This window comes from Erythranthe guttata, chromosome 1, assembly GCF_056151865.1.
Source record: "Erythranthe guttata isolate IM_541 chromosome 1, IM_541, whole genome shotgun sequence".
Taxonomy (NCBI): domain Eukaryota; kingdom Viridiplantae; phylum Streptophyta; class Magnoliopsida; order Lamiales; family Phrymaceae; genus Erythranthe; species Erythranthe guttata.
The window spans coordinates 2,007,065-2,033,374 of NC_142533.1; the positions used below are offsets into that span (position 1 = coordinate 2,007,065).

The window sequence follows — 26,310 nt, forward strand, 5'->3', positions numbered from 1 at the left end:
GCCAAGAAACACATTTATGATCATCTTGTTTCAAAATGTGAAGCTCGAATGTGGTAAAATAGGTACAAACTGAAGAACGTTCCTCATAATCTAAATGATTCCACTAAATTTGACATCGCAACAGTGGACGTGTTAAAAGACTCATAGTTTAGAAGGGTGATTGTAATTACCCAAATATAAAGGGGGTTTTTCGTAATTTAACGTTACCTAGGGGTGACCTGATTTTAACCATAAATAAATGAATAAGGAATGCAAGAGTATCTATGTATGTTAAATTTTAACTACTTTTCATATAATAAAGAGCTAACATCCAAACTAGGCTGCAGAAAACTCACCTCAAAGAATAAACATTCTTTTGCAAATTCAAATATGGAAAAAATAAAATTTAGTGTCTACACTTCAATTCCTCAGTACAAGTTACTAATGCAGCTGCTCTGTTTTATCATCCTTTTTCTAGCTACATTTCCTTCTTCTTCTTCTTCGAGTCTCTCTTTCGATTTCTACGCAGTTTCTTGCCCCGTTGTCGAATTAACGGTGAAAAATACAGTCAGATCAGCTTCTGATGTGGACCCCACAATCCCCGGAAAACTCCTCCGTCTGCTCTTCCATGACTGCTTCGTTAACGTATAGTTTATTACCAATCTCTCTCTCTCTCTCTCTCTCTCTCTCTCTCTCTCTCTCTCTCTCTCTCTCTCTCTCTCTCTCTCTCTCTCTTGTTACATACATTTAACAATTTCGTTCTGACAGGGCTGCGATGCTTCGGTGTTATTACAAGGAAATGCAACCGAAAGAAGTGATCCAGCTAACCAATCACTCGGCGGGTTTTCGGTTATAGATTCAGCTAAGAGGGTTCTTGAAATCTTTTGCCCTGGAATAGTTTCTTGTGCTGATATACTAGCATTGGCTGCTCGAGACGCAGTCGAATTTGTATGTATTTATCGCAAAGATTCGATTTTTATTCAATTACTAGTATCGAAACATGCATATATGTATCGGGTTTTATTTGTAATTTTTTTTTTAATAACAGACAGGAGGGCCGAATATTCAGATTCCGACAGGTCGGAAAGACGGTCGGATTTCCATGGCAGCAAACGTGAGACCGAATATTATCGACACAAGCTTCACATTGGACGAAATGGTGAAGATCTTTTCTGCAAAGGGCTTATCTATAGATGACCTTGTTACCCTCTCCGGTATCCAATCTTTTTTCCTCAACTTTTCGGTTAACAAGGGCAAAATTGGAAAGAAAATAAAATGAATTACGTTTTTTTTTTTTTTTTTTTTGCAGGAGCTCATACAATTGGAAGATCTCATTGCGGTTCGTTCAACGATAGATTTAAGGTCGACTCGAATGGAAATCTTACGTTAATTGATTTATCATTGGACAGACAATATGCAACTCATTTAATGAAAATGTGTCCTAATAATAATAACGATAGAGTGACGGTGAACAACGATCCTGCTTCGCCTCTACAGTTCGATAACGAGTACTTCAAGATTTTGCTGGCTCACAAGGGGCTTTTCCAATCGGATTCCGCGCTGTTAAATGACGAGAGAACGAAGAATCGAGTGGTGGAATTCGCTAATAATCAAGATAGTTTCTTTGAGCGATGGAGTTCGTCGTTTTTGAAGCTTTCGAGTGTCGGAGTGAAGACGGGTGGCGAGGGCGAAATTCGACAATCTTGTTCGATGTCTAATACATAGACGAATTTTTATTTATTTATTTATTTTGTTTTCCTTTTCGGATTTTGAGTCTTGTTTACATAGTAGCTAGAAATTGTGGCATTGTTAATTGGATCATATGACTATATATATATATATATGGAAAATTTTGTGTTGAACTTGGTTACTTTGAGTTTTTGTAGTATTCGTTGGTCTATTCTATGCTACATCGGATAGATTTTTACCATTCATACACACACATTGATGTGTGTAGATCAACAGTAAAAATTCACACAGTATAATCTTCACGGGTTGTAACATAGAAATAACCGTATTTGTTCAGCTAGTTTCTTGATTTTGTGTTATTGTGGTTATCTCTATTTTGGTTTTGCGAATGGGATTGAAATTGGCATGCTCGATCTGCAACTAGCAAGTTGTACTGACTAAATAGTAGGAGTTAGTGTAACACATACGATTGATAAATATCAAAATTAATTTAGGTCTGCAATAAAAATCAACAATTAAATGTTACTATTAAAAAAAAAATAGTAACTACCGTACCTCTTCGATTAATTTTGTGGGTAGTTATGAAAAAAAAGAAAAAGATAATTTTATATTAAATCGGTACAAATTAGTATACGATTATTGCTATACTAGGCTTATTATTGAAAATCCATATTTAATATTAAATTTTAACAATTTAACAATTAAGTCTAATTAAAAAAAAAATCAAAAAGGCCGGAGAAAATAAAATAGTTCACAACAACACGATTTATCACACACATATTTCTCTGCCGAATCGCCGGTAAATTGTTTGTAATGAATGAGGCCGCTGCACTTGCTCAGTGAAAGCACACTTCCCACTTTATCAAGAATCGCGGCGGCCCATTGTCAAGCGATCAAATCATCCCTCATCTCCGATACATACATTTCCAATAACCTCATAAGCAGTTACTCGAAATGCAGAGATTTAAACTCAGCCCTCAAACTGTTCGACGAAATGCCGCACAGAGACACCGCCTCTTGGAACACCGTCATCACCGGGTACGTGAATTCGAGAAACATTCCCACTGCTTGGGGAGTCTTGAAATCAATGAAAAGACTCGGGTTTTTATTCGACGGGTACACATTTGGAAGCATGCTCAAGGGCATTGCTATCGGCAGCGGACTCATGCAAGGCCAGCAACTCCATTCCGATGTTGTGAAGATGGGGTTTTGTGACAATGTATATGCTGCTAGTGCACTTTTAGATATGTACGCAAAGTGCAGCAGAGTTGAGGATGCGGACAAGGTGTTTAAGTACATGCCGGAGAAAAATACGGTTTCTTGGAATGCTTTGATTTCAGGGTATGCAGAAATTGGGAATCTACAGCGTTGCATTGAGTTGTTTATGTCTATGGAGATGGAGAGTATGAGAGTAGACGATGCAACATTTGCACCTCTTTTGACATTGCTTTGTGATGTAGAGTTTTACGACTTAACAAGGCAGCTCCACTGTAAGATTACGAAACATGGTCTCCAGCATGAGAACACTGTTCTTAATGCAACAATAACTGCATATGCAGAATGCGGACGCATCGAAGATGCAAAAAGAGTGTTTGATAGTGCCGACGGGTCCCGCGATTTAGTGACGTGGAATTCCATGTTAGCAGCTTACTTGGATCATGATCTTGAAGAGTGTGGACTTGACCTTTTCTTGGAGATGATGAGACTAAGGTTGGAAATGGATGCTTATACGTATTCGAGCGTAATAAGTTCTTGCTTTGGAGATGCAGAACAAAGCCTCGGAAAATCCTTGCATGGTTTGGTAATAAAGAGGGGATTTGAAGAGGTAACACATGTATCTAATGTATTAATTTCCATGTATTTAAAATCTAGTACCCAAAGCGTGGACGATGCTTTGAAAGTTTTCGAACATATAGATGTGAAGGACTACGTATCATGGAATACAATTTTGACCGGCTTGTCTCAAGTTGGGGCGAGTGAAATTGCGTTGAGGCTCTTCCAGAAGATGCATAATGACTATTTAGTAATCGACCATTATGCCTTTGCAGCAGTCTTGAGATCTTGCTCGGATTTAGCCACACTCCAGCTTGGCCGACAGGTTCATGTCTTGGTGGTCAAATCAGGATTTGAGGGAAACGAGTACGTAGCTAGTGCTTTGATAGTCATGTACTCAAAGTGTGGAATCATTGAAGATGCTCAGACATCATTTGATGCATCTCACAAAGGCAGTTCTGTGACGTGGAATTCGATGATTTTTGCTTATGCACAACACGGGCAAGGTAAAGTTGCTCTTGACGTGTTCGACGAAATGACTAAGAGAAACGTGAAGGTGGATCACGTCACTTTCGTTGCTGCTCTCACTGCATGCAGTCACATTGGTTTGGTTGACAAAGGTCTCGACTTTCTGAAAACCATGGAAACGAAATACGAGGTTTCGCCAAAGATGGAAAATTACGCATGTGCAGTTGATTTGTTAGGTAGAGGCGGACGTTTGAAGGAGGCGAAAGAATTGATTAAGGAAATGCCGTTTGAAGCTGATGTAACGGTGTTGAAAACGTTGTTAGGTGCTTGTAGGGCGTGTGGCGACATACGATTGGCCACTGAGGTTGCTGATAGGTTGATAGAACTGGATCCTGGAGACCATTGTACTTACGTTCTTTTGTCTGATATTTATGGATATCTTAAGAGGTGGGATGAGAAAGCTAGTGTGAAGAGGTTGATGAGAGAGAAAGGAGTGAGAAAGGTGCCTGGTTGGAGTTGGATCGAGTTGAAAAACGAGGTTCATGCTTTTAATGCGGAAGATTATTCGCACCGTGATTGCAGAGAAATATACCGGGCTTTGGAGGAATTAATTAATGAAATTAGGGTTTGTGAAGATGGTTTTATCTTGGATGTTCCGATTGATGATGTCGACCTTGCGAACGGGTATTGGATAATAAGTGGTGATGGTTTTGTTCAAAGTGTGCAGTTTTCTAACACGCAAAAAGATGAAACCTTTTTCCTCTTTGAGAAACGAGAATGTTGATAGGGAATTGGCGGTTCAATTTCGAAAATTATCGCCCCCGAAACCAATTTCGATTTTTATTTTTGGAATTTTTATCATCAAGAATTTTGTTAGTTACTACGTACAGAGGTATACTGTTATGTCCTGACGTGAACTAGTTTATTTTCGATTTTTGCAATGTGTGCTTGTTCATGATCGATGGTATCTAATAAATTTGCTCAATTTCTCAGATAATAATTATTAACTTGTTTCTTCTTTTCATTGCAGAAGCTACAAAAATATACGCGTTTCTCTGGTTATGGTTAACAATTTTTAGATCGTGTAGAAGGAAGATGTTACTGAACTCGTCTATGGTACGCCGTAAACAGATCATAATGCGCTCACACACACACACACACACACACACACACATATATATATATATATATATATATATATAATTTCGTTTTTGAGATCCGGGATTTTGATAATGGATACCAAGAATGTGGACCATAGTCCTTAGAAAGACTGTTATTTAGCCTAGCCAGGACAAAGATGAATGAATGGTTATTATAGTGTCCTTATTGCAAAATAATATGTGATTGTCTATAATCAATTGTTGTCCTCTTGTTTGAACCCCTACCCCATCCCACCCCTAAACCCGCGATACTTTCGTTTACGCAACTCCCGTCGGCCAACTTTTTGCGTATTAATTTTTTTTTTTTGACAATAGAACGTGCAACCACTCAAAGTGCACCGAGACGACTCCGCTCTCGAAGTTCTTCCCAAATCATTCAAGATTTTTTCCTTATTGGTTAGTTTTCCTATCTTTCTAGGTAATTTTTTTTTGCTTGTGTGTGTGTGTGTGTGTGTGGTAGTTGGTGCATTTAGCCTTGTGTTTGTTTCAGTGCAAAATTGCAGTTATTCACAAGATGTGACTATTTTCTGATATTTGACAGTCTGCAATTTATTCAGCTAATATAACCCATTGCTAACTCATTCTTTTGTTCTCTTCCTCAGAAATTTAAAAATAATATAATAAGATTAATTTAAATTCAATTCATCCATTTCCCCATCTCTCCTCTTTGATATTAGGGTTTTTTCTCCTCACGCGAATTTTAGCAAAAATATAAATAATAATAATTATGGCAAATCACGGTCACTCCATGAGGTATGTTCAAATTACGAAGAAAAAAAACCCTTTTGTTTGCGTAATTACAACCACCCTTCTCAACTCTGTATTGTTTTTATTAGGGATTTGTTTATTTATTGCAAGGAATTATATGTAAGTAAAGTGGGTTGGCCACTGAGCACTTGATACCACTAACTACGTTGACCTGTAGACCAATAAATTTTAGGTCTTTTGAGGTCAGTTCTTCATATATATATATATATATATATATATATATATATATATATATATATGTTGTAGGACTTTTAACAACCCCTCCCCCAAATTGCGGCCACCATCGGGCGTAATGTAAGGTTAAATTACGAAAAAATCTCTTTTAACAAGTATTTCCTCAATTATGTATTGTTTTATTTTGATGTTGACATGGAAAATGGGTTGCTCACATGGTGGAAAAAGTTAAATAAACAGCAAGAAATACTAAATATAAATATATATATTTTAATTAGTTATGAAATTGATGTATTTGTTTTCTTCATATAATCCTATATATATTTATGTGTATATGTTTGGAACTCCACCAAACCGGTCCCATTTTCCAACATTAATAATCCCTTCAACAATTTTCCACTCAAAATGTTTATATGGCAATCCGAATACGATTACAGTATATATATATATATATGTGTGTGTGTGTGTGTGTGTGACGTGGAATTTTGAAATTGTATATAAATGTAAGGATATTGATAGTGGGGAGTATGCCCACAAAGCCATAAGTGAAATACAAAAAAAATAATGGAAACTCACAATAATTCCTTCTTCTTCTTCTTTCCTGTGATGAAGCTAATTATTTTGCTACTGTTTTATTATTGTTTTTTAATTGAAGGCACAAAAGCTAACACACAATTCCATACTCTTCAAATCAGCTCTCTTCAACCAGCTGATCTCTGCACCCCATCCACTGCTTCAGGTAATATACCATTACGTAACTTTCTTGCGATTTTTTTCGATTTTTTCTTCTTTTTATTTGAATTTTCTGCGAATTATTATTATTATTTTTTTTCCAAACATAGTATATATTTATGAAAATTTCAAGAATTGAGGAATGAAGTAACTATAGAAGTTTGTATTGATCAATAAGTTGATAAGCATGCATATATATTATTGTGAGATTATATAGTTGAAAGCCAGTCATAGTTAAATTACTCTGGAAATTTACTTTTATTTTGGTAGCAAAAAAAAAAAGGAAGTTATATGTAGTTCATTTGCTGCAGTAATGCTTGCTTTTTAGCTTTCAATGATAATATTATACATTTTATGAATTTAAGTATATACATATTTTATTAATTAGATTATAATTTGGAATTATTTTATGTAAGAAGCCATTATAAAATGCACTAAAGTTGTTTTCAACCTTAAAAAAAAAATTAGTGACTCTTTTGCTTCATGGCAAGAAGAAAGCAACAATAGACAACTTGATTATGTGCCTTGTCTTGTATTGCTGTGTGCTTTTTTAGTGTGTAAAAATGTGTGTTTTTTTGGTTTCATGTAATTGTCCCATATATAAATATTTTCACCTAATATTGATGGAAAATAATATTTTCATGGATCCAATGCAAACCCATTATGAATATTTATTTGTAGAAAATATAATCTTTAAATGGTCATTAATTAGTTGAAAATTTGCCTTTTCAGTTTTTCCTTTTCATTTTTTTATTTTTATTTTTCAGAAATTAATTCTTAATATATGATAATCTCTTAATTAAATCAAAGATGAATCTCAGGTTCAAGCAAGAAGCAATCAACATTAGAAGTCATACACAAGCATGGTCCATGCTCTCTTCTAACTCAAGACAAGTTTTCCACCACCACCGCCGCGGCATCGCCGCCACTAAGTGAGATCCTAACCCACGACCAATCGAGGGTTGAATCAATCCAATCTAAACTCAAGCCCAACTCGAAAAAACCCAACAAACTCAACGAAAAGAAAACCAACATCCCCGCCCAATCGGGCAAGTCCCTCGGCTCGGGAAATTACTTAATCGCCATTGGCATCGGCACCCCCAAGAAGACCCTAAACCTAATCTTCGACACGGGGAGCGACCTCATGTGGACACAGTGCCAACCGTGCGCCCGTTCATGCTACACACAAAAGGACCCGATATTCAACCCTTCTCTCTCCGGTTCCTACTCCAACATTTCGTGCAGTTCGGCTCAGTGCTCTCTGCTCACCTCCGCCACCGGAAACAACCCCGGCTGCACCGCTGCCTCCACCTGCGTCTACGGCATTCAGTACGGCGACAAGTCATTCTCCGTCGGATTCTTCGCCAAAGACACACTCACAATCACGCCAAACGACGTTTTCCCGAATTTTTTATTTGGATGCGGCCAAAACAACCAAGGGCTTTTTGGGAACACCGCCGGATTATTAGGGCTCGGCCGAGACTCCTTATCTCTCGTTTCTCAAACTTCGCAGAAATACGGGAAGTACTTCTCGTACTGCCTACCGTCAACATCGAGCTCAACGGGTCACTTAACACTCGGCAAAAATAACGGAGGAGCTGCTTTGACTTCTTCGACGGTCAAATTCACCCCTTTCGCCACCTCGCAGGGGAGTTCGTTCTACTTCATAGATATCGTATCTATAAGTGTCGGCGGGGCGCAGCTGCCGATCGGCCAATCAGTTTTCAAGACTGCCGGAGCGATCATCGACTCCGGCACGGTGATCAGCCGCCTACCGCCAGCGGCGTACAGTGCCATGAGCTCGGCTTTCCGGCAACAGATGAAGCAGTACACGAGTGCCCCGGCGTACTCGATACTGGACACTTGCTTCGACTTTGGAAATTTGACGAGTGTATCTATTCCGACGATATCGTTTGTATTCTCCGGCAATCTGAGGGTGGACTTGCATCCCTCCGGGATACTTGTGGCGGTTAGCTCGACTCAGGCTTGCCTGGCATTCGCCGGAAATGGAGATGCCGGCGATGTGGGGATTTTCGGGAATACGCAGCAGAAGACTTTGGAGGTGGTGTATGATGTGGCTGGAGGGAAGCTGGGATTTGGGAGTGGTGGATGCAATTAAGGACTTTTAATATATATTAATTATACTTAATTATCTTTAAATTAAGGGGTAAACAATGTATAGTGATCATAGGCTGTGGTGGTAACAATGCATAAAGTTGTGGTTGCTGGATTATTGTTAAGGAGGAAAAATAAAAAATAAAAATTATTTTCTTCTAAATAGTCTGATGTTAACTTGAGGGATGAAAAACTAATCCCGATTCCGTTGCAAAAGATTCCCGAAAAATCAGAAATTGGAAGTCAAGATCTGTTGAAACCGGAATGAAAAATACTGTTCCAAAATCGAAAAATTTGAATCACTACCAGCAGAATACAAAATCACATTCCAAAATCAGAGAAATCGGAAATTGGAATTGCAAAATATTGTTCGAAAATTCAGAAATTTTGGGATCGAAACCGATACGAAATTCAAGAATTCGTTATAAGATGATAATGCAGGTTAAGTGGACTATATCAATATTATACATGTATTCGAATTAAACTGGTCAGAAAAGATAGACCTACCACCATGTCATAGTGAGAAAGATACAGTCATACATACATACAAACAGCTAATAAAGAAAAAAAAAGAAAATTATTTGTGGCATTGTTTATTGAAAAGAAAAATAGCTGTTCAGGTATAGATACAGCCAATAACAATCAATACTGCCTTATTACAATACTTTTCAATCCTCCCATGTTAAAGAAATTCAGTCAAAGCTGAATTTTGATCATATCTAAATTGCCCCTTTTGCTATACACCATATCAAATCTAGTGCAAATTACGTGTCACCCCTTAAGGTAAGGTCATATTACGAAAAAAATCACATTATTGTCTGACACATCCAACTCCACGGTATCAAATTTACATATCGAAGAAGAGTTTTTTCGTAATTTGACTTTACGAGAGACAGATGGCCATAACTTGCCCTAAAATCCATCAAACTAACAAATTTATGTACCTCAAGATTAATTAATCATAGGATAGAGACCACTAATCATAGTGCTTTTAACCTTTTGGGCTAACACTATCAAAATAAACAACAAGGTACAAAATAAAAGTGCAATTATTATCATTTCTCCCCAAGAGATTAAAGTACATTTTTGTACTATAAAAATCAAAACAGCTTATGAGTCAATAAAAAACATTAAATGTAAGAAAAATAAAAAAATCAGAGTAATGGACAACCCATAAAGCAATGAATGAAAACACATATCCACTCACAACCAAACAGCAAAGAAGAAAACAAAAGTGCACACAGCTCAATACACATTAAGAAGAATCCAACACACGTATCTTTCAACCCAACTCATCACATAATAAAATAATAAATAAATAAACATTTAAAATCTTTATAGTTTACTCTACTTCATATACAATTAGGGTAAATTACAAACACCCCTGAGGTATGGACAAATTACAAAAAACCCCCTCTTGTTTGGATAATTACATCTACCCCTCAACTATGATTTTTTCTTAAACATCCACCTTTATGGTGCCAAATTCAACATAGTCATCTAGATTCCGTGAAATGTGCTCTAGTTTGTACTCTTTTTGTGTAAAAAATACAGTTTCCGATGCACCACAAACTGATATATACAAGCTAAAAATCACATATTATGGTCATCTTGCTTCATAATGTAGAGTTTGAATGGGATAAAACGGGTACAAAAGTGATAATATTCCGTATAATCTCGAAGATTCCACTAAATTTGATGAGTTGAGGGGGTGGTTGTAATTATCCAAACAAGAGGGGTGTTTTTGTAATTTGTCCATACCTCAGGGGGTGTTTGTAATTTACCCTATACAATTATTGGCCCCCATATATACCTAATACCTTACTTCATTCATTATTTAACTACTAACAAGGTTTCTGTCAATATCATTCACAAAACATGAACGAACTACAATTTTAGATTCTCTCAAAGTCAATGATACTATCCGTTAATCCATCTAATTTAGAAGATTCCTTAATTACAAGTTAAATAGATGATTGGTCAAGAACAGGTACCAAATGCCACTCTTTATTCCAGTTCAGTTTATACTATGCTACATCAGATAAATCGTTACTTTTCATAATACACACACATCCACATTGGTATGTGTAGAATGTAGGCAAGAATAAATCAACAAACATCAATTTGCACAACATGATTTTTGACTCCAGAAAAACAGGGCAGAAAGTTAGAAAAATAACTGCACACTGCCAGTTTAATAATATATCAACTAGTGGGATGCTCCAGTACTTTAATGAAAATACATTTAATGCACAAAGTACAAGGTCAAATCAGCCAAGGTGATACATAGTCAATAATTCAACACTGAATCCATTGAGCATTCCCAAGCAATATTATAATATATATATATATATATATATATATATATATATATAAAGAGTTAGTTAGTGGTTAATCTTATGCTGTAAATAAATCATGAGTGATGAGATTAGATAATAGCAGTAAATTTGATGAACTGAGAGTGAAATTCAACCACAATTAAAGAGAAAGGTAAAATAAATTAAAATTAAACGTTGCGGTTATTATCTACAGATACCCATTATCAATCCCCCAAATTTAGAAGGGGATTGATTGATTGATTGATTGATTGATTCATCATCATATTTTCACCATGATTTTTTTTTTCCAGAAAAAAACTTACCGCGGCTAAAAATTAACGAAAAATCTCTATGCAAATCCACGCGCCGTTAATCAATCTCGTTCTCACTCTCGCCGCCGCTGCTCATGGGCAGAACCTTACTCGTCGGAGTGGCGCCGTCAACAAAAGTGGCCGAACTCATCTCCATCTGACTAATCCTCACCGCACCGAACAAACGCTCCGGCAGCTCCTCCTCCTTTTGCCCCTCCACCAGAAACCCCATGTCCACTGTCACCGCCGTCACGCAACCTAAAGCCAGCCGCAAAATCGCGGTGGCTATTGCGGAGCTGCCGATATCGACATCGATTTCCAAGTAATTAGGGCCGCGGTGGTAGTAGCAATTCAACGCCTTACCCAATAAACACGCGGAGTAATTCCCCACGGCGGTTTTCACAATCCACGGCCCCTTGACGATTTTATTCACAAGCTTGAACCGGCTGCTGCGGAAGGCATCGGAGCCGTTGACGAACTGGTAGAGCAGAGAATTCGAGTTCATCGGTTCGTCCGCTTTGCTCGAGAAATAGAAAACCGCCGAGTGGTGCTCGCGGCCCGGTACTTGGAGATTTATCGCGATTACGAAAGTTTTGGACGATTTCTCGCGAGAATTCGAGCTGCGCAATGCGTTCATCACGCGGTTGTCGGGTCGGGCGAGGACGTGATCCAGTTTCGCGTTGGATCTGAGCCAATCGACCCCAGCCGGATTCAACAACCACTCGCCGGCCGGAATTTTGGCCTTTTTGGTGAAATAATTAGGTCCTCGGACGGAGAACACGTCACCCGGAGGCGACGCCCATCCGTTGGATCCGGTGTGAAGGTCAACGTGTTTCAAGGATCCGCTGCTGATTGCTTCATCCCTCCACTCTTCTCCGGTGCCGGCCGCCGTCGAGGCGGTGGAAGAGGTGGAGGACCGGTGGTGGCTGTGGTGGTGCTTTTGCTTGTGCTTCGTCGGACACATTTTTTTCCGATGTCAGATTCTCTCTCTCTCTCTCTCTCTCTCTCTCTCTCTCTCTCTCTCTCTCTCTCTCTCTCTATATATGTCGGCGTTGGAAGGTCCGCCGTGAGGTAACACACTACCAGACAGGGTGGGACTCGTTGATGATGGGTTTTGCGGAGGTTAAATTGGAGTAGGGCTAAAGCATGTGCCCTTGGAATTGGAAGAAATTACGGGAATACCATTCTTCGAAGGAATTCTTTTGACAGCTAATAATGGACATCTACCATATTATTCTATGATATTTAATTGCCAATATTATATTTCCCAATTTAATTTATGTAACCAAATTATTAGTCAGGTACACGTGGTAATAATTAGAAGCCAGCTGAATATTAATTAATTTATTGAGTATGTGATCGAGAAAAATATTTTATGATTATAGGAATATATTTACAAAATGATTTATAATTATTGGTGAATTAATTATCACATGCCAAGTCATTTGCATTGATATAACGCTCTTGTACATGCTACATATACATGTGTATTTTTTGTCTTTTTTTTATATGAAAAATCTATAAATGTATATAATATTATATATTTTTTTGAATTTCACCCGATGTAGCATAAATCAAGCACACGTAGAATAAAAATTTCAAATTAAATAAAAAGTGTGGCTTGCATATACAGATAATTTCTTCACATGATTGGTTTGTTTCAAAATAAGTATATTGAAGAAATTAAAAGTGTGGCTCGTGAACTCAACGAGTCGACTCGACCAAAGCTCGAGCTCGAGACTGATTATAATTGTTCAAAGTTCGAGCTCAAGTATAAATAGTCAAACTCGAGCTCGAGCCTTCCAAAATAGAAAAGATAGGCTCGAGCTCAGCTCGTTCACGCCCATATTCTGAATCGGAGTCTATAAGGAAATATTATGTATAGAATTCCGCCTATGTAAAATTAAAGACATGTGCCAAAACTCCTGGAATCATGGTACATATAGTTATAAAATTTACAGCAGATTCTTGCAACAATTATTTTATTTTCTACATTGTTGGTATTTTAATAATACGACCGTATAATAATATAATGTATATTCATAATTATAAAATATGAGATATTTTATATATATATATATATATATATATATATATATATATATATATATATATATATATATATATATATATATATATATATATATAATTCTCACGCACGAACACCAATGATCAAACGGCAAACCCACTCTTTTTCATGTTGGGGGTATTAAAGCAAATTATTAGGGATGAGGGGTGGATCGGTTCTGGTGACGTGTTCCTTTTTTACTTCCGGTATTAACTATTCAGTTAATCTTAGAAGATTAGAGCCTATTTTTGTCTATGTATAATAATAGGGCAAATTACGGACACCCCCAAGGTATGCTCAAATTACGAAAAAACCTCATCATGTTTGGTTAATTACAACCACCTCTCTCAGTTGTATATTGTCTTGCACGTTCACTCCCTACGATGTCAAATTTACCTACTGAATGAGGGATTTTTCCGTAAGACAATACATAATTGAGATGGATAGTTGTATTATTCAAACAAGAAGGGTTTTTTTTTCGTAATTTGACGTTAGGGTTATGCAGATTACTTCAAATGTAATTTGAAACAACCATAGAATCAATAACAATAAAACGAAGTGTTAACATATAGCAAATGCAATCAATATTTAATACAGATATTATATCATTACAGAAAACGATGTTGATTGAATGAATTACCTGTGTTTCATAAGGCTGAGCAGTAATTCTCCAGCCATGCACAAGCAGATTCCAGAACACGTACCTCGCCAGTCAGTAGATCTTGAGCTAACCGCCACCTCAGCACACTCTCGGCACGTAGGTTTGAACAGCTCGGGACCAGCAATTTTATACAATTCTTATACTCTTCGATCAGCCGAGATATTTCAAAGATCAAAAGCCGATGCGCTTTGATCTCACTAACCCTGTTCTTCAAAGGAAACCTCGCCAGACGCCCGTCGTTTTCTGCAGCTTCCATAACTAAGTCATTCAGTTCTTGCTCAGAATCGCAAGTTAGGATACGGCCAAACGCACGGAGTGATTGTGGGACCCCCTTCCTTCTTCTTCTACTGCCACCTGGCACCTCCTTGATTGTGAAAGAATTCCAAGAAGAGTTGAATACATTGACATCTTTTACGCTTCGAGTGAAATGCCTGTCGAGAATTTCGAGCTTCAGTTTGTAAAGCCTGTCGTTTTGGGGTATGTTAAGCTCAAAACGAACCTGGTCGTAACTGTTGCAAGAAACAGTAAAACCGAAATCTAAGAGGAGTGTAGCATTGGAAAATTTCCCGTATCTTATTCGAACCTCTTCACCTAGAGCAAAGTCACGGTCGGCTATAACTTCAGTGTGTTTATGGGTTTCGTCACTCAAAACATACGACTCTGAAGTGCCATCGTGGTTGAAAAAATCGGCGAAGGGAATAAGCGATACGCCCTTTGAGCTTTCCCATGCGCGAGACGTAACTAATCCGTACGCGTGTGCAAATTCTTGAAGTGTAAAATCTTGAAATTTATCAGGGAATTGACTGAAAGTCAATTTCACAGCAGAGAAGTCTTTTTCAATTTGAGCCTTTTGTCTGAGGGTTTCTTTGTACAAAGCGCTAGGTCGAATCATTGCCAGTTCTTTGTCGGTCCAGAAAATAGTGTTGTTCAATTCCCCAAGCCGAGGGAGTCGGGTGATATAAGGCGCCCATTCGGAATCCTTTCCCAACTCATTCTCTCTCAAAATAAGTAACGCAACTCTGGCAACATTACCAACTTCATCTCCTAACAAACTAGTTATTTCCGGGGGTAGATTATTCGGGGATAATTGAACACCGTAAGGAACCTTCAACAAGCAATCTCCAGTCTGGATATTCTCAGCGGCATACAGTGCCTTTCCGTAAGATGATTTTCCAATCGAAAGCGTCGAAGAAATTTCGACCCCAGCTTTGCGCTCCAGCCACGGAAGAAGATCGTTGCAAGTTTCGTCTATACGCGAGGAGGCCTCACGTGAAGAAACGGAAGCAAAAGAATCGGAAAAATTAGAAAAACAGCGGACGAGAGTGGAGAGTACCGGTCTTTGAGTTGGCGCCCACCAGGTGTTTGTTAAAATGACGGAGTGAAGCAGCATTTCGAAATATATCACAAGTTCACTACCTATTAGTGTTCTTTCCTGCAACGCTGAAAACCAAGAAATAGGAATAGTTTTACAGAAATTCTAAACACCCAATTCAATAAATATATCCAATCAGAAAATATCCAGAAATTAATCAAACGCTGGAAACAAAACACACCATCGATTTTCACCCTACCTTCTTTTTCAGTGCCTCTTCGTTCTCTGGGGTTGCTTCTCAGTTGCTAATCGGTAAATCCAGTAAACCTAAATCAAAAACAAAAATGAAAAAAAAAATATAATAACACAGGAACCAAATTTGAGAAATTAGCTACAGTTTTTCCATGAATGTAGATACTTACCAGAGCGAGGACGTGGGCAATAATGAGAAAGACGACCAACAGAGGAACCAGCTCCAGAAACCATGGCCGAATTGAGGCTTGCTGAGGATTCGCCATTTTTCTGCTGTGTGATGTACTTTAGATCGTCTTAAACCCTTCTTTGTTTGTATTAGTGTGTGTGTGTGTTTTTTCTCCTATCTCTCGCGGAATTGATTTATTTACTTTGAAGCCCTAAGTAAATGGGTAAATAGCACTTAACTCCCTGTGTTTGGAGCTTTGTGCACGTGGCTTCCTTGTACATTTAATATAAAGACATGATACCCCGTAGTTTGAACTTTGTGCAATTGACCCCCTTTACTTTTAATATAAACATATAACCCCATTTAGTAAATAAGCATGTTCATTAGCAATAAAAAAATGAACCTACAAGTGAGTTAGGTGCTTATATTGACGTATAGGGGGGTCATACGTTAATCTTACTAAAGCTTACCTTTCTATGAATAATTTAATTGCGAAATTCGCAATTGACTTTTCTATTTAATGGCGTTATAATTTCAAATATTATCATAATTAAAAAAAAAATCTAATTTTCTAAACTAGATTAAACAACGTCGACTCGTCGGAATCCGACATTATTGGTAATCAATCGCGTCATCTCAGGAAGAATTTGTTTGATATACATTCTACTGCGTAAATTCAAGGACAAAGTAATTACAACATAATTAAAGGAGTCTTCAAAGATTCTCAACAACACTGAGAGATTTTAATTAAAATATGATCCATATTTAGTGTTAATAAAAATTAATATTAAGAGTACTATTAGATTAAACAATTTTCTAATTTTTAAAAAACTTTCATGCTATAAATAATAGCAAAACTCTCCTATGATTTAATTGTGTTAGCAAATGATCATTTAAAAACGCTTAATATATATAGGGGATGGTGAGCTAAAAAATACATTCTAGGAGTTTATTTACTAATGTTTATAAGGGTAAATTACGGTCACCCCTGAGGTAAGATTAAATTATGAAAAAACTCTTTATGTTTAGGTAATTATAACTACTCTCTCAACTGTGACTCTTGTTACACGTCCATCTTTGTGGTGTCAAATTTAGTAGAATCTTCTAGATTATGAGGAATATTCTCCATTTTGTACCCCTTTTATCCCATTCAAATTTCACATATGAAATAAGATGATCATAAGTTGCGTCTCTTGACTTGTAAATATCCGATTGTGGTGTATCAGAAACTACATTTTTGCACAAAACGAGTACAAACTAAAGAACGTTTCACTGAATCTAGAAGATTATGTTGAATTTGACCCCATAAGGGGCTGATGCGCAAGAAGGTTCATAGGTGAAGGGGGTGATTGTAATTATCCAAACAAGAGGGGTTGTTTCGTAATTTGACCTTACCTCAGGGAGGGGTTGCCGCAATTTACCCTATTTATAATATAGGGAACTTCTTAACAGTTCATTATAAGATAGGGGTGCTGATTGCAATAAACTCTTGAAAATATTCCAGTACAGATAACACCAATTTACATTTTAAACTCGTTATATTTTTTTTTTCTTCCCTCCGGCGGAGTTTTCTTCCCGGCAAACCGAAGGTAATCAACTACAAACCTGATGATTCCCGCCTTTTAATATCTCTGCATATTTACATTCTACTTCTTAATGTGAATCATTGTTGATAACTTAGCAGTAGGAAATTCATTTCATTGCTTTGAAATTAATTGCAGCTGTGTGTACTTTCACCAGTTTGTTGAGAAGAAATAGTGGGATTTTATTTATCGTTTAATCATCCCTTTTTTGAATTTTATGATTAGTTGAGTAAACCAATTGATTATAATTCTGAAGGTGAACCCCAATTTACTCATCAGTAGAATCAGCAGCAAATTCTGCCCTAACCCTAGAATTTTTGATAGGATTTTGCCTGATTTAATAATGCATGCTAGCTGGGGAGTTGTGCATCGATGGGCGGATCCGGTGGTAGCGTCTCGACCGTATTGCCCTTTCGCTCCCGTGATTCAGCCCGTAAGGGGGTTGAATGTGAGCCGGTCCGTTTATCATAACGCAAAGGCGTTGAGTTCGGTTGCAAATACAGATACAGTTGTGGCCACCGATGACAATTACGGGCATAAGGAAGTGATTAGTGTTAATCCCAGGCTTTACGACTACTTATTGGCTAATGTCAGAGAGCCCGAGGTTTTAATTTCCGACATCTTTATATTCTCGTTCTTTTGTTTTCGTGAATTTATTGCTTTGTTGGTGAGTTTTATTCTGCCGTTTCAGATACTGCGCGAGCTTAGGGAGGAAACTGCTACCTTGCGTGGTAGTCAAATGCAGGTAAACGTGGAGTTAACTTGTTAGTAAAACTGTTATCTGATATCCGATTATTTCTTATGTTCCGGTTATTCTTTCACTAGACGTTTGTGCTGAAGTTATTTAAGTTTTCGTGTTGCGTGCAGGTGTCGCCTGATCAAGCGCAGCTTCTTGCAATGCTTGTTCAGATTCTAGGTGCACAAAGGTGTATTGAAGTTGGTGTCTACACTGTACGAATCTACGAGTACATCTCTATTTTTTCTATATAATTGTGCTGTTTGGCTTCTCTAGGCTTCTTCTTTGAACTGATTATTGCATCTTTAATATTATTATTCCTTGCGTATATGCGTTTGACAGTTCAAAACAAATATTGCTGCAACCTATCTCCAAATGCGTTAGTGGAAAGTATATATATATCTACGGCTCTTTTTTTTCGTGTCTTTAATATTAAAGGCTTTTTACATTCTTTGCTGCTTTCTAAAATCAAGTGTTCTCTGACTGGATTTATTTGCGAATGCACTTGTGTGTTATTTCAAAATTTATATTTTTCGCCCCAGGGTTACTCATCTCTTGCAGTTGCTCTGGCCCTACCAGAAGGAGGTCAGATAGTTGCCTGTGAGAGAGATGCAAAATCACTAGAAGTTGCACAGAGGTACTATGAGCGTGCAGGTGTTTCAAATAAGGTATAGTGTTATAATCTCTCTCTCTCTCTCTCTCTCTCTCTCTCTCTCTCTCTCTCTCTCTCTCTCTCACACACACAAACACAGAGGTCAATTATCTAGCATTTTCTCATTTTAGGGTTGCTAGCTCTTTTACCGCTCGTATTATTCCCTGAATAGAGTTCTTTGAGTTTTGTACTCAACATAGTGTTCGTAGTAATATCTATTTTTCTTCTTCCCACGAAGACGACTTGTGATGGTTTAATTTGTTGGGGGCTTAGGTGAATGTGAAACACGGGCTAGCAGCTGATACTCTAAAGTCCATGATTCAGAATGACGAAGGTGGCAGGTATTTTAACGAATATCTACTCTAGTTTTGTTAGTTTATCAGTATGTACTAGACCTCTAATGCGTAGGAGCCTAAGTTTCGACAAGGTTATAAAACCATATATGAAAAGCCATAGCACTTCACATATCCCACCGCTCCCGTTTCCTGTGGCTCTTAGGCACAATCTAATATAATGCGGATTTCGTTTTTTTCTCTTTTCAGCTACTAAAAGGGGACTAACCATGCACTTGTTTTCCGTTTAGCTATGACTTTGCCTTTGTAGACGCAGAGAAGAAAATGTACCAAGATTATTTTGACTTACTGCTACAACTGGTTAGTGGCATTTATATCCCAAGCAACCTATCTATATAACCCTCCCATCTTCATATTTTTACGATACCGTAGCGTATAGATACTATGTTTTTTGTTTGGTATGTAAGAAGAATTCTTCATTTTCTCGTTATTCAGGTGAGAGTTGGAGGTGTTATAGTGATTGACAACGTTCTCTGGCATGGAAAAGTTGCTGATCCCCTGGTCAAGTTCACTTAAACTTTTGCCGAAAACCACCCAATCAGTGACAAGCATATGGCCAAAAGGGGCCACAACCCCCCAACACACACACACACACACAAAAATTATTTTATATAGAAATTAGTTATTTTCGATTATTATAGTATTGTCGGCTCCTCGAAGGATTTGAGTGTATATTTGGCTCCCATTGCTCAGCCATTGCACCCAAATTAACAACCTCAAATATTTTTTGGTTTCTGAACTAGTGTTCTTGGGCAGGTAAATGACTCGAAGACTCGTAGTATCAGAAACTTCAATAAAGAATTGATGGATGACGATCGTGTAAGCATTAGCATGGTATGCGTACGTTTCTCTCGAGCATTTCTTTTTACCATTTGTGGACAACAATTCTTTCATCTTTATTAATATCATCGATCGCAGGTTCCGATTGGCGATGGCATGACAATTTGTCGGAAAAGATAGCCTGGAAAATTCATGCATACACACTGTGTAACCATACACGAATTGATAACAAGGAAACTTGCACGTATCCACATATATACGCGTGTGATTGTGTGTAGATCTATGCCGTAAAACCGCCCCATGTATTTTTACGAGATGTAGCATCTAGAAGACGGTAGTTTTGTACGAGGGAACATTGAACTTGATGTCCTATTTTTCAGAATTTTGATTTTAGTTTCAATTATTCAAAAAAAAAAAAAAAAAGAAAATCGGAATTAATTTTTAACACATGAGAAAAATAATCGAAAATGCTAATTTCGATCCGTTCGATTTCCACTTGTAATGTAAACAGATGAATGGCAAACCTCTTCATGCATGTAAGCCAAGTGTTTGGCAACCTCAACTTTCTGTTACAATTTATATATACATTTATAAATTTTGACCCCCCCCCCCCCCCCCCCCCAAAAAAAATCCTTGTCAGCAAAGCTCAATTTTCGGCTATGTGGGACCCACACACACAACTCATTCTTGGCATGACTAAACCAACACAGGGCAAAGAAAAAAATCGTGGCTAAAAGCATAAAAGATATTTCTATTTTCTTTAATATTTATTTATTATTTTCCCCCAATTTTTTTTTTTACAACGGAAACCGGGAAAATTCTGGAAAAGAAATTGAGCTACTTTCCATTAATTGTTTACCTCTTGACGTATTAATTGTTTTCATTTCATAATAATATAATATCATATGATATGATATTATGATTGAACTACTCCATTTATTATTATTATTATTATTTGTTTTTATTTATTTATTATTACAAACAAACCTCTCTCTCTCTCTCCCTTCTCTTCTCCACCTGCCCTTTTCCTCTTTCTCTCTCTCTCTAACATAACCCCTTCATTCAGGTCCTCTCTCTTTTTCTCTCTATGATTTTCTTTACGCATTTTTCGTATATGCATATATAATTTTTTTATGTATTTTTTTTTAGAATTGAGACAATGGAGAAAACGAGGTTCGATTCATTATGTTAGTATCAATTATTTTTATGCTGCCGCAACGTATTATATGTTGATGCAATGTTGTTAGATCTATTGCTGAACGTGAATTTTGATGTGATTTATTTGCTTTTTTCGTCGTAATTTTTTTTATTTTTTGACCTTTTTTTTTGTGCAGCTTGAATTGAAGAAATCCGTGATCGGAATTGAAACAATCAGATTCGGTGATGGTGTGATCTTATCGTTTTTTTGGTTTTTAAAATATTACAAAACTAAAGAGGAAGAAAATTAGGTGATCTGAACAATATTCAATAGATTGAAGCGAAAAAAATAAAGTTGAGCAAATTGGAAGAGGGTTTGGTTACATGGGTTATCTGAACTCAATTTTGTCGCAATCGACAAGTCAAGCCCGAGTCGACGACGCTCCGGTCAGCGGCGGTGGACTTAGGTGATCCTCTTCCCCATCTATTTGCTGTTTCGTGTTTTTAATTGTTGATTCGGCAGACAGATGTATTCAATTTGTTGTTTTTCTAATTAAATTATTTGATTTTGTACCTTTTCTTTGGTTTATGCATTAATAGCTGCTAATGAGGATCCTTGATTTGCATTTTTACTCTTCATTCATTGGCGGCGTAAAGTTTCCGAATTCTATGTTGTGATTGGTCAAACTTTGTCGCTGTTTTCCGGGTTGACTGTGCATATATAAATGAGCGAAAAAAAATGTTTTTGTTTTCAATCATTAAAGAACTTTTGGTCGAATCACAAAATTTCCGTAGCTTACGCACGACAACGGAAGTTTCTGCGCAATCCATTTTTGTCGTAATGTGCGTCTTTATGAATATAGTATATAGGACACAAAAAGCCTTCGAAATGTTGTTTGTCACATTCCCCAAACGACCGGTTATTCCCGGTGAATCACAGGGTTATATATAACCGCACATATGTATATATTTATTATACATCTTATGCACATCCATTGTATATGCGTTGATTATGTTTAATTCTGTTGTGTAATGCCATGGTATATTTCATCCGATGTAGCACCTACCCATAGATTTTCTAGTTATGAGTAATTTGGTCTAACATATCTTACGTAACATTCAAAACAAGTTTTGGTTTATGTCTTGAATAATTGTGATGTATGTCTTGAGTTAAAACTAGTAATTAGAAGAATTATTTCATGTGGTTCAGTCTAACTAACATCTGGTGTATCAAATCAAATTACTCGTATGCAGTCAGGACGGAAAATTCAGCTATGGATATGCAAGTTCTCCAGGTAAAAGATCTTCGATGGAGGATTTCTATGAGACAAGGATTGATAGGGTTGATGGAGAGGTGATCGGTCTCTTTGGAGTCTTTGATGGTACCTCTCTCTCTCTTTGTGTGTGTGTGTGTGTGTGTGTGTGTGCGTGTGTGTGCGTGCGTGTGTGTGTGTGGAAAAGCATATTACTCCTTACTCTTAGAGAAATAACTCATATACATTTATAAATTCTGAACCAGCAAAATTGTCTATTGTAATATTTCTTCTTAAATTTAGGTTCTTATTTTCATGCAATAATGAGAATGTGAACTCTAATTTTATTGTCCTTCATCCTATTTTAGGTCACGGGGGAGCTCGAGCTGCAGAATATGTCAAAAAGAATCTTTTCAGTAATCTGATACGGCACCCGAAGTTTATTTCCGATACCAGATCAGCTATAGGTATATCCTTGTGGTGCTACTGCCTTCACAGTATACAAAATTGTTGCTCTTTTGACTTCTTTTTTTTAAAAACTGTTTTTGGTCTCATTTCAGCCGATGCCTACAGTCATACAGATTCAGAATTCTTGAAATCGGAAAACAATCAGAACAGGGATGCTGGGTCCACTGCTTCAACTGCTATCCTCGTTGGCAACCGCTTATTGGTGGCAAATGTTGGCGATTCAAGAGCCGTTATTTCCAGGGCTGGAAATGGTAATATTCGGAAACTTTTATTTATTTTTTTCCTTAAATCTTTTTGTTAGTTTGTGATTGGAATATTGCGAGAATTTAATCAACTAGCTTATGGCTCAGGAAATAGTAATGGATTTTGACAGAAAGGTGATATCTGAATGTGATCAGTTTCAGTAATTATGATTTAGTAAAATCCTTTTCTTAACTGAAATCACTGAACAAAATCATGCAAGCTGAAATAAGGAGACATAAATATGTTATTTTATTACATTTGAATTTTGATAGTTGTGTTGGATCTTGCAGCTATTGCTGTCTCTAGAGACCACAAACCAGACCAAACTGATGAGAGACAAAGAATTGAAGATGCTGGAGGTTTCGTGATGTGGGCAGGTAAAAAGCATATACCTATGTGCTGGTCTAAACTTTGTTCGTTATGTTTTTGCATGAGTGATTATCCTCATGTTTTTTTTCTCTTTTAACTTGGGAAATTTGTCGATAGGAACTTGGAGAGTTGGAGGAGTGCTAGCTGTGTCTCGTGCATTTGGTGATAGATTGCTGAAGCAATATGTGGTTGCTGATCCTGAAATTCAGGTGTGCTTTTTATAAGGCATCTTCGTTTTTTCGTTAATATGATACTCGAAAAAGTATATTCTTCTTTATTATCTATCTGTGTGTGTTAGAAACTCCTTCAATAAGTGATTGATTGCGGCCTCGATTTCATCTTTTTACTCGTATAACATGTTTCCAAATCCAACAACCTTCCAAATACCCATCTCTTGTATATCTCAATCAACAAAGTACACAACATAGCATTTGAAGCTTTTAAAAAACTGAAATTTTTGTAAATTAAATGGAGAGTAGTAATTTTCTGCTCCACTTTTTCTTCCTTAATATCTAGCATATGTTGCACTGACAATTTTATTTTTATTTTTTGAAATGCAAAAACAGGAGGAGAAAGTCGATGACACGCTCGAGTTTCTCATCCTTGCCAGCGACGGTCTTTGGGATGTAGTGACAAACGATGTGGGTTTTAGTTTTAGTTTTGGTTTTTGTTGAAATCTTGATTATTTTAATTCATATATGTTAATTGAACATACTTGTGATTGTACTAGGAAGTAACAATTTTATGTGGTCTTAATCCAGGAAGCTGTCTCTATGAGTAAACCACTCCATGATCCGGAAGAAGCAGCTAAAAGGCTAATGCAGGAAGCTTATCAGAGAGGCAGTGGTGATAACATCACAATCGTTGTTGTTCGGTTTCTGGCCAATCGAGTCGAATCTTCGTCTCGTACCTCCTCTGCTTAACCATGGTTTATAAATTATGCAACACTAAACTGTAGAAACATAGATAACGCTATTTCCAAAAATGTTTATTTTTCTCTTTTTTTTTTTTCGAGTTCTTATCAGACTATACACTTATGTAATGTAACTTTAGTTCATCAGCTTAACGACTATTTATTTCTGAAACGTGCTGTTATTTTTATTTTAATTTCAACATGTTCATAAAAAACGAAAAAAAAATCGAAGAAGCCCTTAATTGAAGTCAAAGAATTGCAGATACGATACTCGTAAAAATATTCGGAAATCAATCCCAAAGAGGAGCAACTAATGTGTCATGCTCAGAATAAATTCGCAAAATTCGAATAATTAAATAGCAAATTTACAGGCATCATCTAAAAACAGCCACCCCTCAGAGCAAGAACAAGATGAAGAACAGAGCCACCTTCAATGTTGTAGTCTTTCGCAGTTTTGTCATCTGCAAGCTGCTTCCCGGCATAAATCAGCCTGCAATTAAATCGTTTTCGTGTCAAAGCAAAGACGAGAAAAAAGAACAAATACGAGCGAAGTGAACCAATTGCAGGTCAAAATTTGTTCCGACGACACACATTTAGAGTATTGAAAAAAACGAGTATATAACCGACTAACGAACCTCTGTTGCACGGGAGGAATTCCCTCTTTCTCCTCGACCCGTTCCTTAACCCGGTCAATAGTATCGTTCGGCTCAATATCGATTTCAATTTCTTTACCTGTTAGGGTTTTCACCTTGATCATCGTACCTCCCCTAAGTCTCAGAACAAGGTGGAGCGTCGATTCTTTCTGGATATTATAATCCGCCAATGTTCGTCCATCTTCCAATTGTTTACCGGCAAATATCAATCTCTGCTGATCGGGCGGTATGCCTTCTTTGTCCTGATATACCAGAAATCGCCATGTCAGTTCATAAAAAACCAGTAAAATCCCCAAATTACAAAAACAAACCCTAGCTCCAATCTCCATCGATACAGATATAATAATCTCACAATCGATCATCGGAAGAATCAAGGAAAACAATTCAATACTAAAACAAAATGAAATCGCAGTGTAGATCAACAACAATTCACAAATCGAATCACCAATTCGTTTTTTTTTTGTGCTTCAATCAGAGAGAGAGAGAGAGAGAGAGAGAGAGAGAGAGAGAGAGAGAGAGAGAGAGAGAGAGAGAGAGAGAGAGAGAGAGAGAGAGAGAGAGAGAGAGAGAGAGAAACGAGACCTGAATCTTGGCCTTGACATTGTCGATGGTGTCGCTGCTCTCTACTTCGAGCGTGATCGTCTTTCCGGTTAGGGTTTTGACGAAGATCTGCATCTTTCTTAACTCACCTGGTGATCTGAGTAGCGTCGGCAAATTGAGCGAGTTTTATACGGGTTAACTCGTATTTGGTTATGGTATAATTCAGTACGTTTATTTATAGGGTAAATTATTAGACTAGCAACAAAAGGACACCTTTACTTTCTATAACTTGAACTCCTTCCTTACCCTCAATTTTTTATTTTCTTAATTCCACTTTGCACCCTTTAACTATAAATTTTATATACACTTTGCACCCCCATGAAAAGTTTTAATAGTATTTTGCACCCTAAGTATACAATAAATTATTATTCACAACAAACTGTGATTTTTTCTTTTTTTAAATTCATGAGGAATATATGTCTTTTTAGTTGTATTTATAAGTTATAACCTTAAGTTGTACCCCTCTTGACTCTTATTATTGTCTCTTTAAAGATTTTTTTTTTATTTGGGAACAAGTTATTTGAATTCCAATCTCTGAAATTTAAAGTTTCGATTTTCCAATTAAATTTTTACCATTGTTGGAATTTATTTTTCAAAAAAGTTGAAATTTTTCCAAAAAAT

General features: G+C 37.0%; 9 protein-coding genes across 14 annotated transcripts; 5 read left to right on the top strand and 4 right to left on the bottom strand.

Moving 5' to 3' along the window:
* The first annotated feature begins 263 nt into the window (after positions 1–263).
* LOC105975309 (peroxidase 46) lies at positions 264–1,991 on the top strand. The gene is made up of 4 exons (XM_013000488.2): positions 264–624; positions 748–927; positions 1,028–1,193; positions 1,289–1,991. Exons 1-4 carry the CDS (start codon positions 268–270, stop codon positions 1,702–1,704), a joined length of 1,119 nt encoding a protein of 372 aa, XP_012855942.2. The 5' UTR covers positions 264–267; the 3' UTR covers positions 1,705–1,991.
* Positions 1,992–2,400: 409 nt separating this feature from the next.
* On the top strand, positions 2,401–6,462 carry LOC105975380 (Pentatricopeptide repeat (PPR) superfamily protein). Its single transcript, XM_088815956.1, has 4 exons — positions 2,401–4,593; positions 4,940–5,025; positions 5,385–5,465; positions 6,084–6,462. The coding sequence occupies exons 1-2, from the start codon at positions 2,486–2,488 to the stop codon at positions 4,986–4,988; spliced, it is 2,157 nt and encodes a 718-aa protein (XP_088672082.1). The 5' UTR covers positions 2,401–2,485; the 3' UTR covers positions 4,989–5,025; positions 5,385–5,465; positions 6,084–6,462.
* Positions 6,463–6,488: 26 nt separating this feature from the next.
* On the top strand, positions 6,489–9,021 carry LOC105975349 (aspartyl protease family protein At5g10770). The gene is made up of 2 exons (XM_013000540.2): positions 6,489–6,750; positions 7,565–9,021. The coding sequence occupies exons 1-2, from the start codon at positions 6,576–6,578 to the stop codon at positions 8,860–8,862; spliced, it is 1,473 nt and encodes a 490-aa protein (XP_012855994.2). The 5' UTR covers positions 6,489–6,575; the 3' UTR covers positions 8,863–9,021.
* A 2,315-nt stretch (positions 9,022–11,336) lies between these two features.
* Positions 11,337–12,877, bottom strand: LOC105975370 (enhanced disease resistance-like protein (DUF1336)). The gene has a single exon (XM_013000564.2). It carries the CDS (start codon positions 12,449–12,451, stop codon positions 11,546–11,548), a length of 906 nt encoding a protein of 301 aa, XP_012856018.2. The 5' UTR covers positions 12,452–12,877; the 3' UTR covers positions 11,337–11,545.
* A 1,199-nt stretch (positions 12,878–14,076) lies between these two features.
* Positions 14,077–15,624, bottom strand: LOC148772562 (SET domain-containing protein). The gene has a single exon (XM_088815965.1). The coding sequence runs from the start codon at positions 15,604–15,606 to the stop codon at positions 14,203–14,205; it is 1,404 nt and encodes a 467-aa protein (XP_088672091.1). The 5' UTR covers positions 15,607–15,624; the 3' UTR covers positions 14,077–14,202.
* A 1-nt stretch (position 15,625) lies between these two features.
* On the bottom strand, positions 15,626–16,117 carry LOC105975371 (uncharacterized). Of its 2 annotated transcripts, none has more exons than XM_088815968.1 (3): positions 15,951–16,117; positions 15,788–15,855; positions 15,626–15,648 (listed from the first exon to the last, which is right to left on the bottom strand). In XM_088815968.1, exons 1-2 carry the CDS (start codon positions 16,044–16,046, stop codon positions 15,796–15,798), a joined length of 156 nt encoding a protein of 51 aa, XP_088672094.1. In that variant the 5' UTR covers positions 16,047–16,117; the 3' UTR covers positions 15,626–15,648; positions 15,788–15,795. The 2 variants fall into 2 exon arrangements, with proteins under 2 accessions (XP_088672094.1, XP_012856019.2); XM_013000565.2 differs by having other exon boundaries at positions 15,626–15,656.
* Positions 16,118–17,407: 1,290 nt separating this feature from the next.
* On the top strand, positions 17,408–20,511 carry LOC105975368 (uncharacterized). Its single transcript, XM_013000563.2, has 10 exons — positions 17,408–17,538; positions 17,857–18,136; positions 18,224–18,277; positions 18,400–18,483; positions 18,811–18,936; positions 19,194–19,261; positions 19,504–19,573; positions 19,709–19,774; positions 20,030–20,107; positions 20,192–20,511. Exons 2-10 carry the CDS (start codon positions 17,876–17,878, stop codon positions 20,231–20,233), a joined length of 849 nt encoding a protein of 282 aa, XP_012856017.2. The 5' UTR covers positions 17,408–17,538; positions 17,857–17,875; the 3' UTR covers positions 20,234–20,511.
* A 406-nt stretch (positions 20,512–20,917) lies between these two features.
* LOC105975314 (putative protein phosphatase 2C 59) lies at positions 20,918–24,608 on the top strand. 5 transcript variants are annotated; one of them, XM_013000496.2, is made up of 9 exons: positions 20,918–21,119; positions 21,388–21,657; positions 22,445–22,572; positions 22,812–22,910; positions 23,004–23,162; positions 23,445–23,531; positions 23,641–23,732; positions 24,090–24,164; positions 24,285–24,608. In XM_013000496.2, exons 2-9 carry the CDS (start codon positions 21,575–21,577, stop codon positions 24,444–24,446), a joined length of 885 nt encoding a protein of 294 aa, XP_012855950.1. In that variant the 5' UTR covers positions 20,918–21,119; positions 21,388–21,574; the 3' UTR covers positions 24,447–24,608. The 5 variants fall into 5 exon arrangements, with proteins under 5 accessions (XP_012855950.1, XP_012855948.1, XP_088672197.1 ...); XM_088816071.1 differs by having other exon boundaries at positions 20,995–21,226; XM_088816072.1 differs by lacking the exon at positions 20,918–21,119 and adding an exon at positions 21,179–21,240.
* A 70-nt stretch (positions 24,609–24,678) lies between these two features.
* On the bottom strand, positions 24,679–25,873 carry LOC105975317 (ubiquitin-NEDD8-like protein RUB2). The gene is made up of 3 exons (XM_013000497.2): positions 25,672–25,873; positions 25,072–25,331; positions 24,679–24,926 (listed from the first exon to the last, which is right to left on the bottom strand). The coding sequence occupies exons 1-3, from the start codon at positions 25,762–25,764 to the stop codon at positions 24,815–24,817; spliced, it is 465 nt and encodes a 154-aa protein (XP_012855951.1). The 5' UTR covers positions 25,765–25,873; the 3' UTR covers positions 24,679–24,814.
* Positions 25,874–26,310: the final 437 nt, after the last annotated feature.

Excerpts from the sequence above, each read along its gene's own strand:
- LOC105975309 (XM_013000488.2), top strand. The coding sequence starts at position 268 with ATGTTAAATTTTAACTACTTTTCATATAATAAAGAGCTAACATCCAAA. Across the intron at positions 928-1,027 it reads CTCGAGACGCAGTCGAATTT|ACAGGAGGGCCGAATATTCA; the intron begins GTATGTATTTAT and ends TTTTAATAACAG. Across the intron at positions 1,194-1,288 it reads TGACCTTGTTACCCTCTCCG|GAGCTCATACAATTGGAAGA; the intron begins GTATCCAATCTT and ends TTTTTTTTGCAG.
- LOC105975380 (XM_088815956.1), top strand. The coding sequence starts at position 2,486 with ATGAGGCCGCTGCACTTGCTCAGTGAAAGCACACTTCCCACTTTATCA. Across the intron at positions 4,594-4,939 it reads GATGTCGACCTTGCGAACGG|AAGCTACAAAAATATACGCG; the intron begins GTATTGGATAAT and ends TTTTCATTGCAG.
- LOC105975349 (XM_013000540.2), top strand. The coding sequence starts at position 6,576 with ATGGAAACTCACAATAATTCCTTCTTCTTCTTCTTTCCTGTGATGAAG. Across the intron at positions 6,751-7,564 it reads CACCCCATCCACTGCTTCAG|GTTCAAGCAAGAAGCAATCA; the intron begins GTAATATACCAT and ends GATGAATCTCAG.
- LOC105975370 (XM_013000564.2), bottom strand. The coding sequence starts at position 12,451 with ATGTGTCCGACGAAGCACAAGCAAAAGCACCACCACAGCCACCACCGG.
- LOC148772562 (XM_088815965.1), bottom strand. The coding sequence starts at position 15,606 with ATGCTGCTTCACTCCGTCATTTTAACAAACACCTGGTGGGCGCCAACT.
- LOC105975371 (XM_088815968.1), bottom strand. The coding sequence starts at position 16,046 with ATGGCGAATCCTCAGCAAGCCTCAATTCGGCCATGGTTTCTGGAGCTG. Across the intron at positions 15,856-15,950 it reads TTGCCCACGTCCTCGCTCTG|GTTTACTGGATTTACCGATT; the intron begins GTAAGTATCTAC and ends TTTTTGATTTAG.
- LOC105975368 (XM_013000563.2), top strand. The coding sequence starts at position 17,876 with ATGCATGCTAGCTGGGGAGTTGTGCATCGATGGGCGGATCCGGTGGTA. Across the intron at positions 18,137-18,223 it reads CTAATGTCAGAGAGCCCGAG|ATACTGCGCGAGCTTAGGGA; the intron begins GTTTTAATTTCC and ends CTGCCGTTTCAG. Across the intron at positions 19,574-19,708 it reads TTGACTTACTGCTACAACTG|GTGAGAGTTGGAGGTGTTAT; the intron begins GTTAGTGGCATT and ends CTCGTTATTCAG.
- LOC105975314 (XM_013000494.2), top strand. The coding sequence starts at position 21,575 with ATGGGTTATCTGAACTCAATTTTGTCGCAATCGACAAGTCAAGCCCGA. Across the intron at positions 22,573-22,811 it reads TCTCTTTGGAGTCTTTGATG|GTCACGGGGGAGCTCGAGCT; the intron begins GTACCTCTCTCT and ends ATCCTATTTTAG. Across the intron at positions 23,532-23,640 it reads AGGTTTCGTGATGTGGGCAG|GAACTTGGAGAGTTGGAGGA; the intron begins GTAAAAAGCATA and ends ATTTGTCGATAG.
- LOC105975317 (XM_013000497.2), bottom strand. The coding sequence starts at position 25,764 with ATGCAGATCTTCGTCAAAACCCTAACCGGAAAGACGATCACGCTCGAA. Across the intron at positions 25,332-25,671 it reads ATGTCAAGGCCAAGATTCAG|GACAAAGAAGGCATACCGCC; the intron begins GTCTCGTTTCTC and ends CTGGTATATCAG. Across the intron at positions 24,927-25,071 it reads ATTCCTCCCGTGCAACAGAG|GCTGATTTATGCCGGGAAGC; the intron begins GTTCGTTAGTCG and ends ATTTAATTGCAG.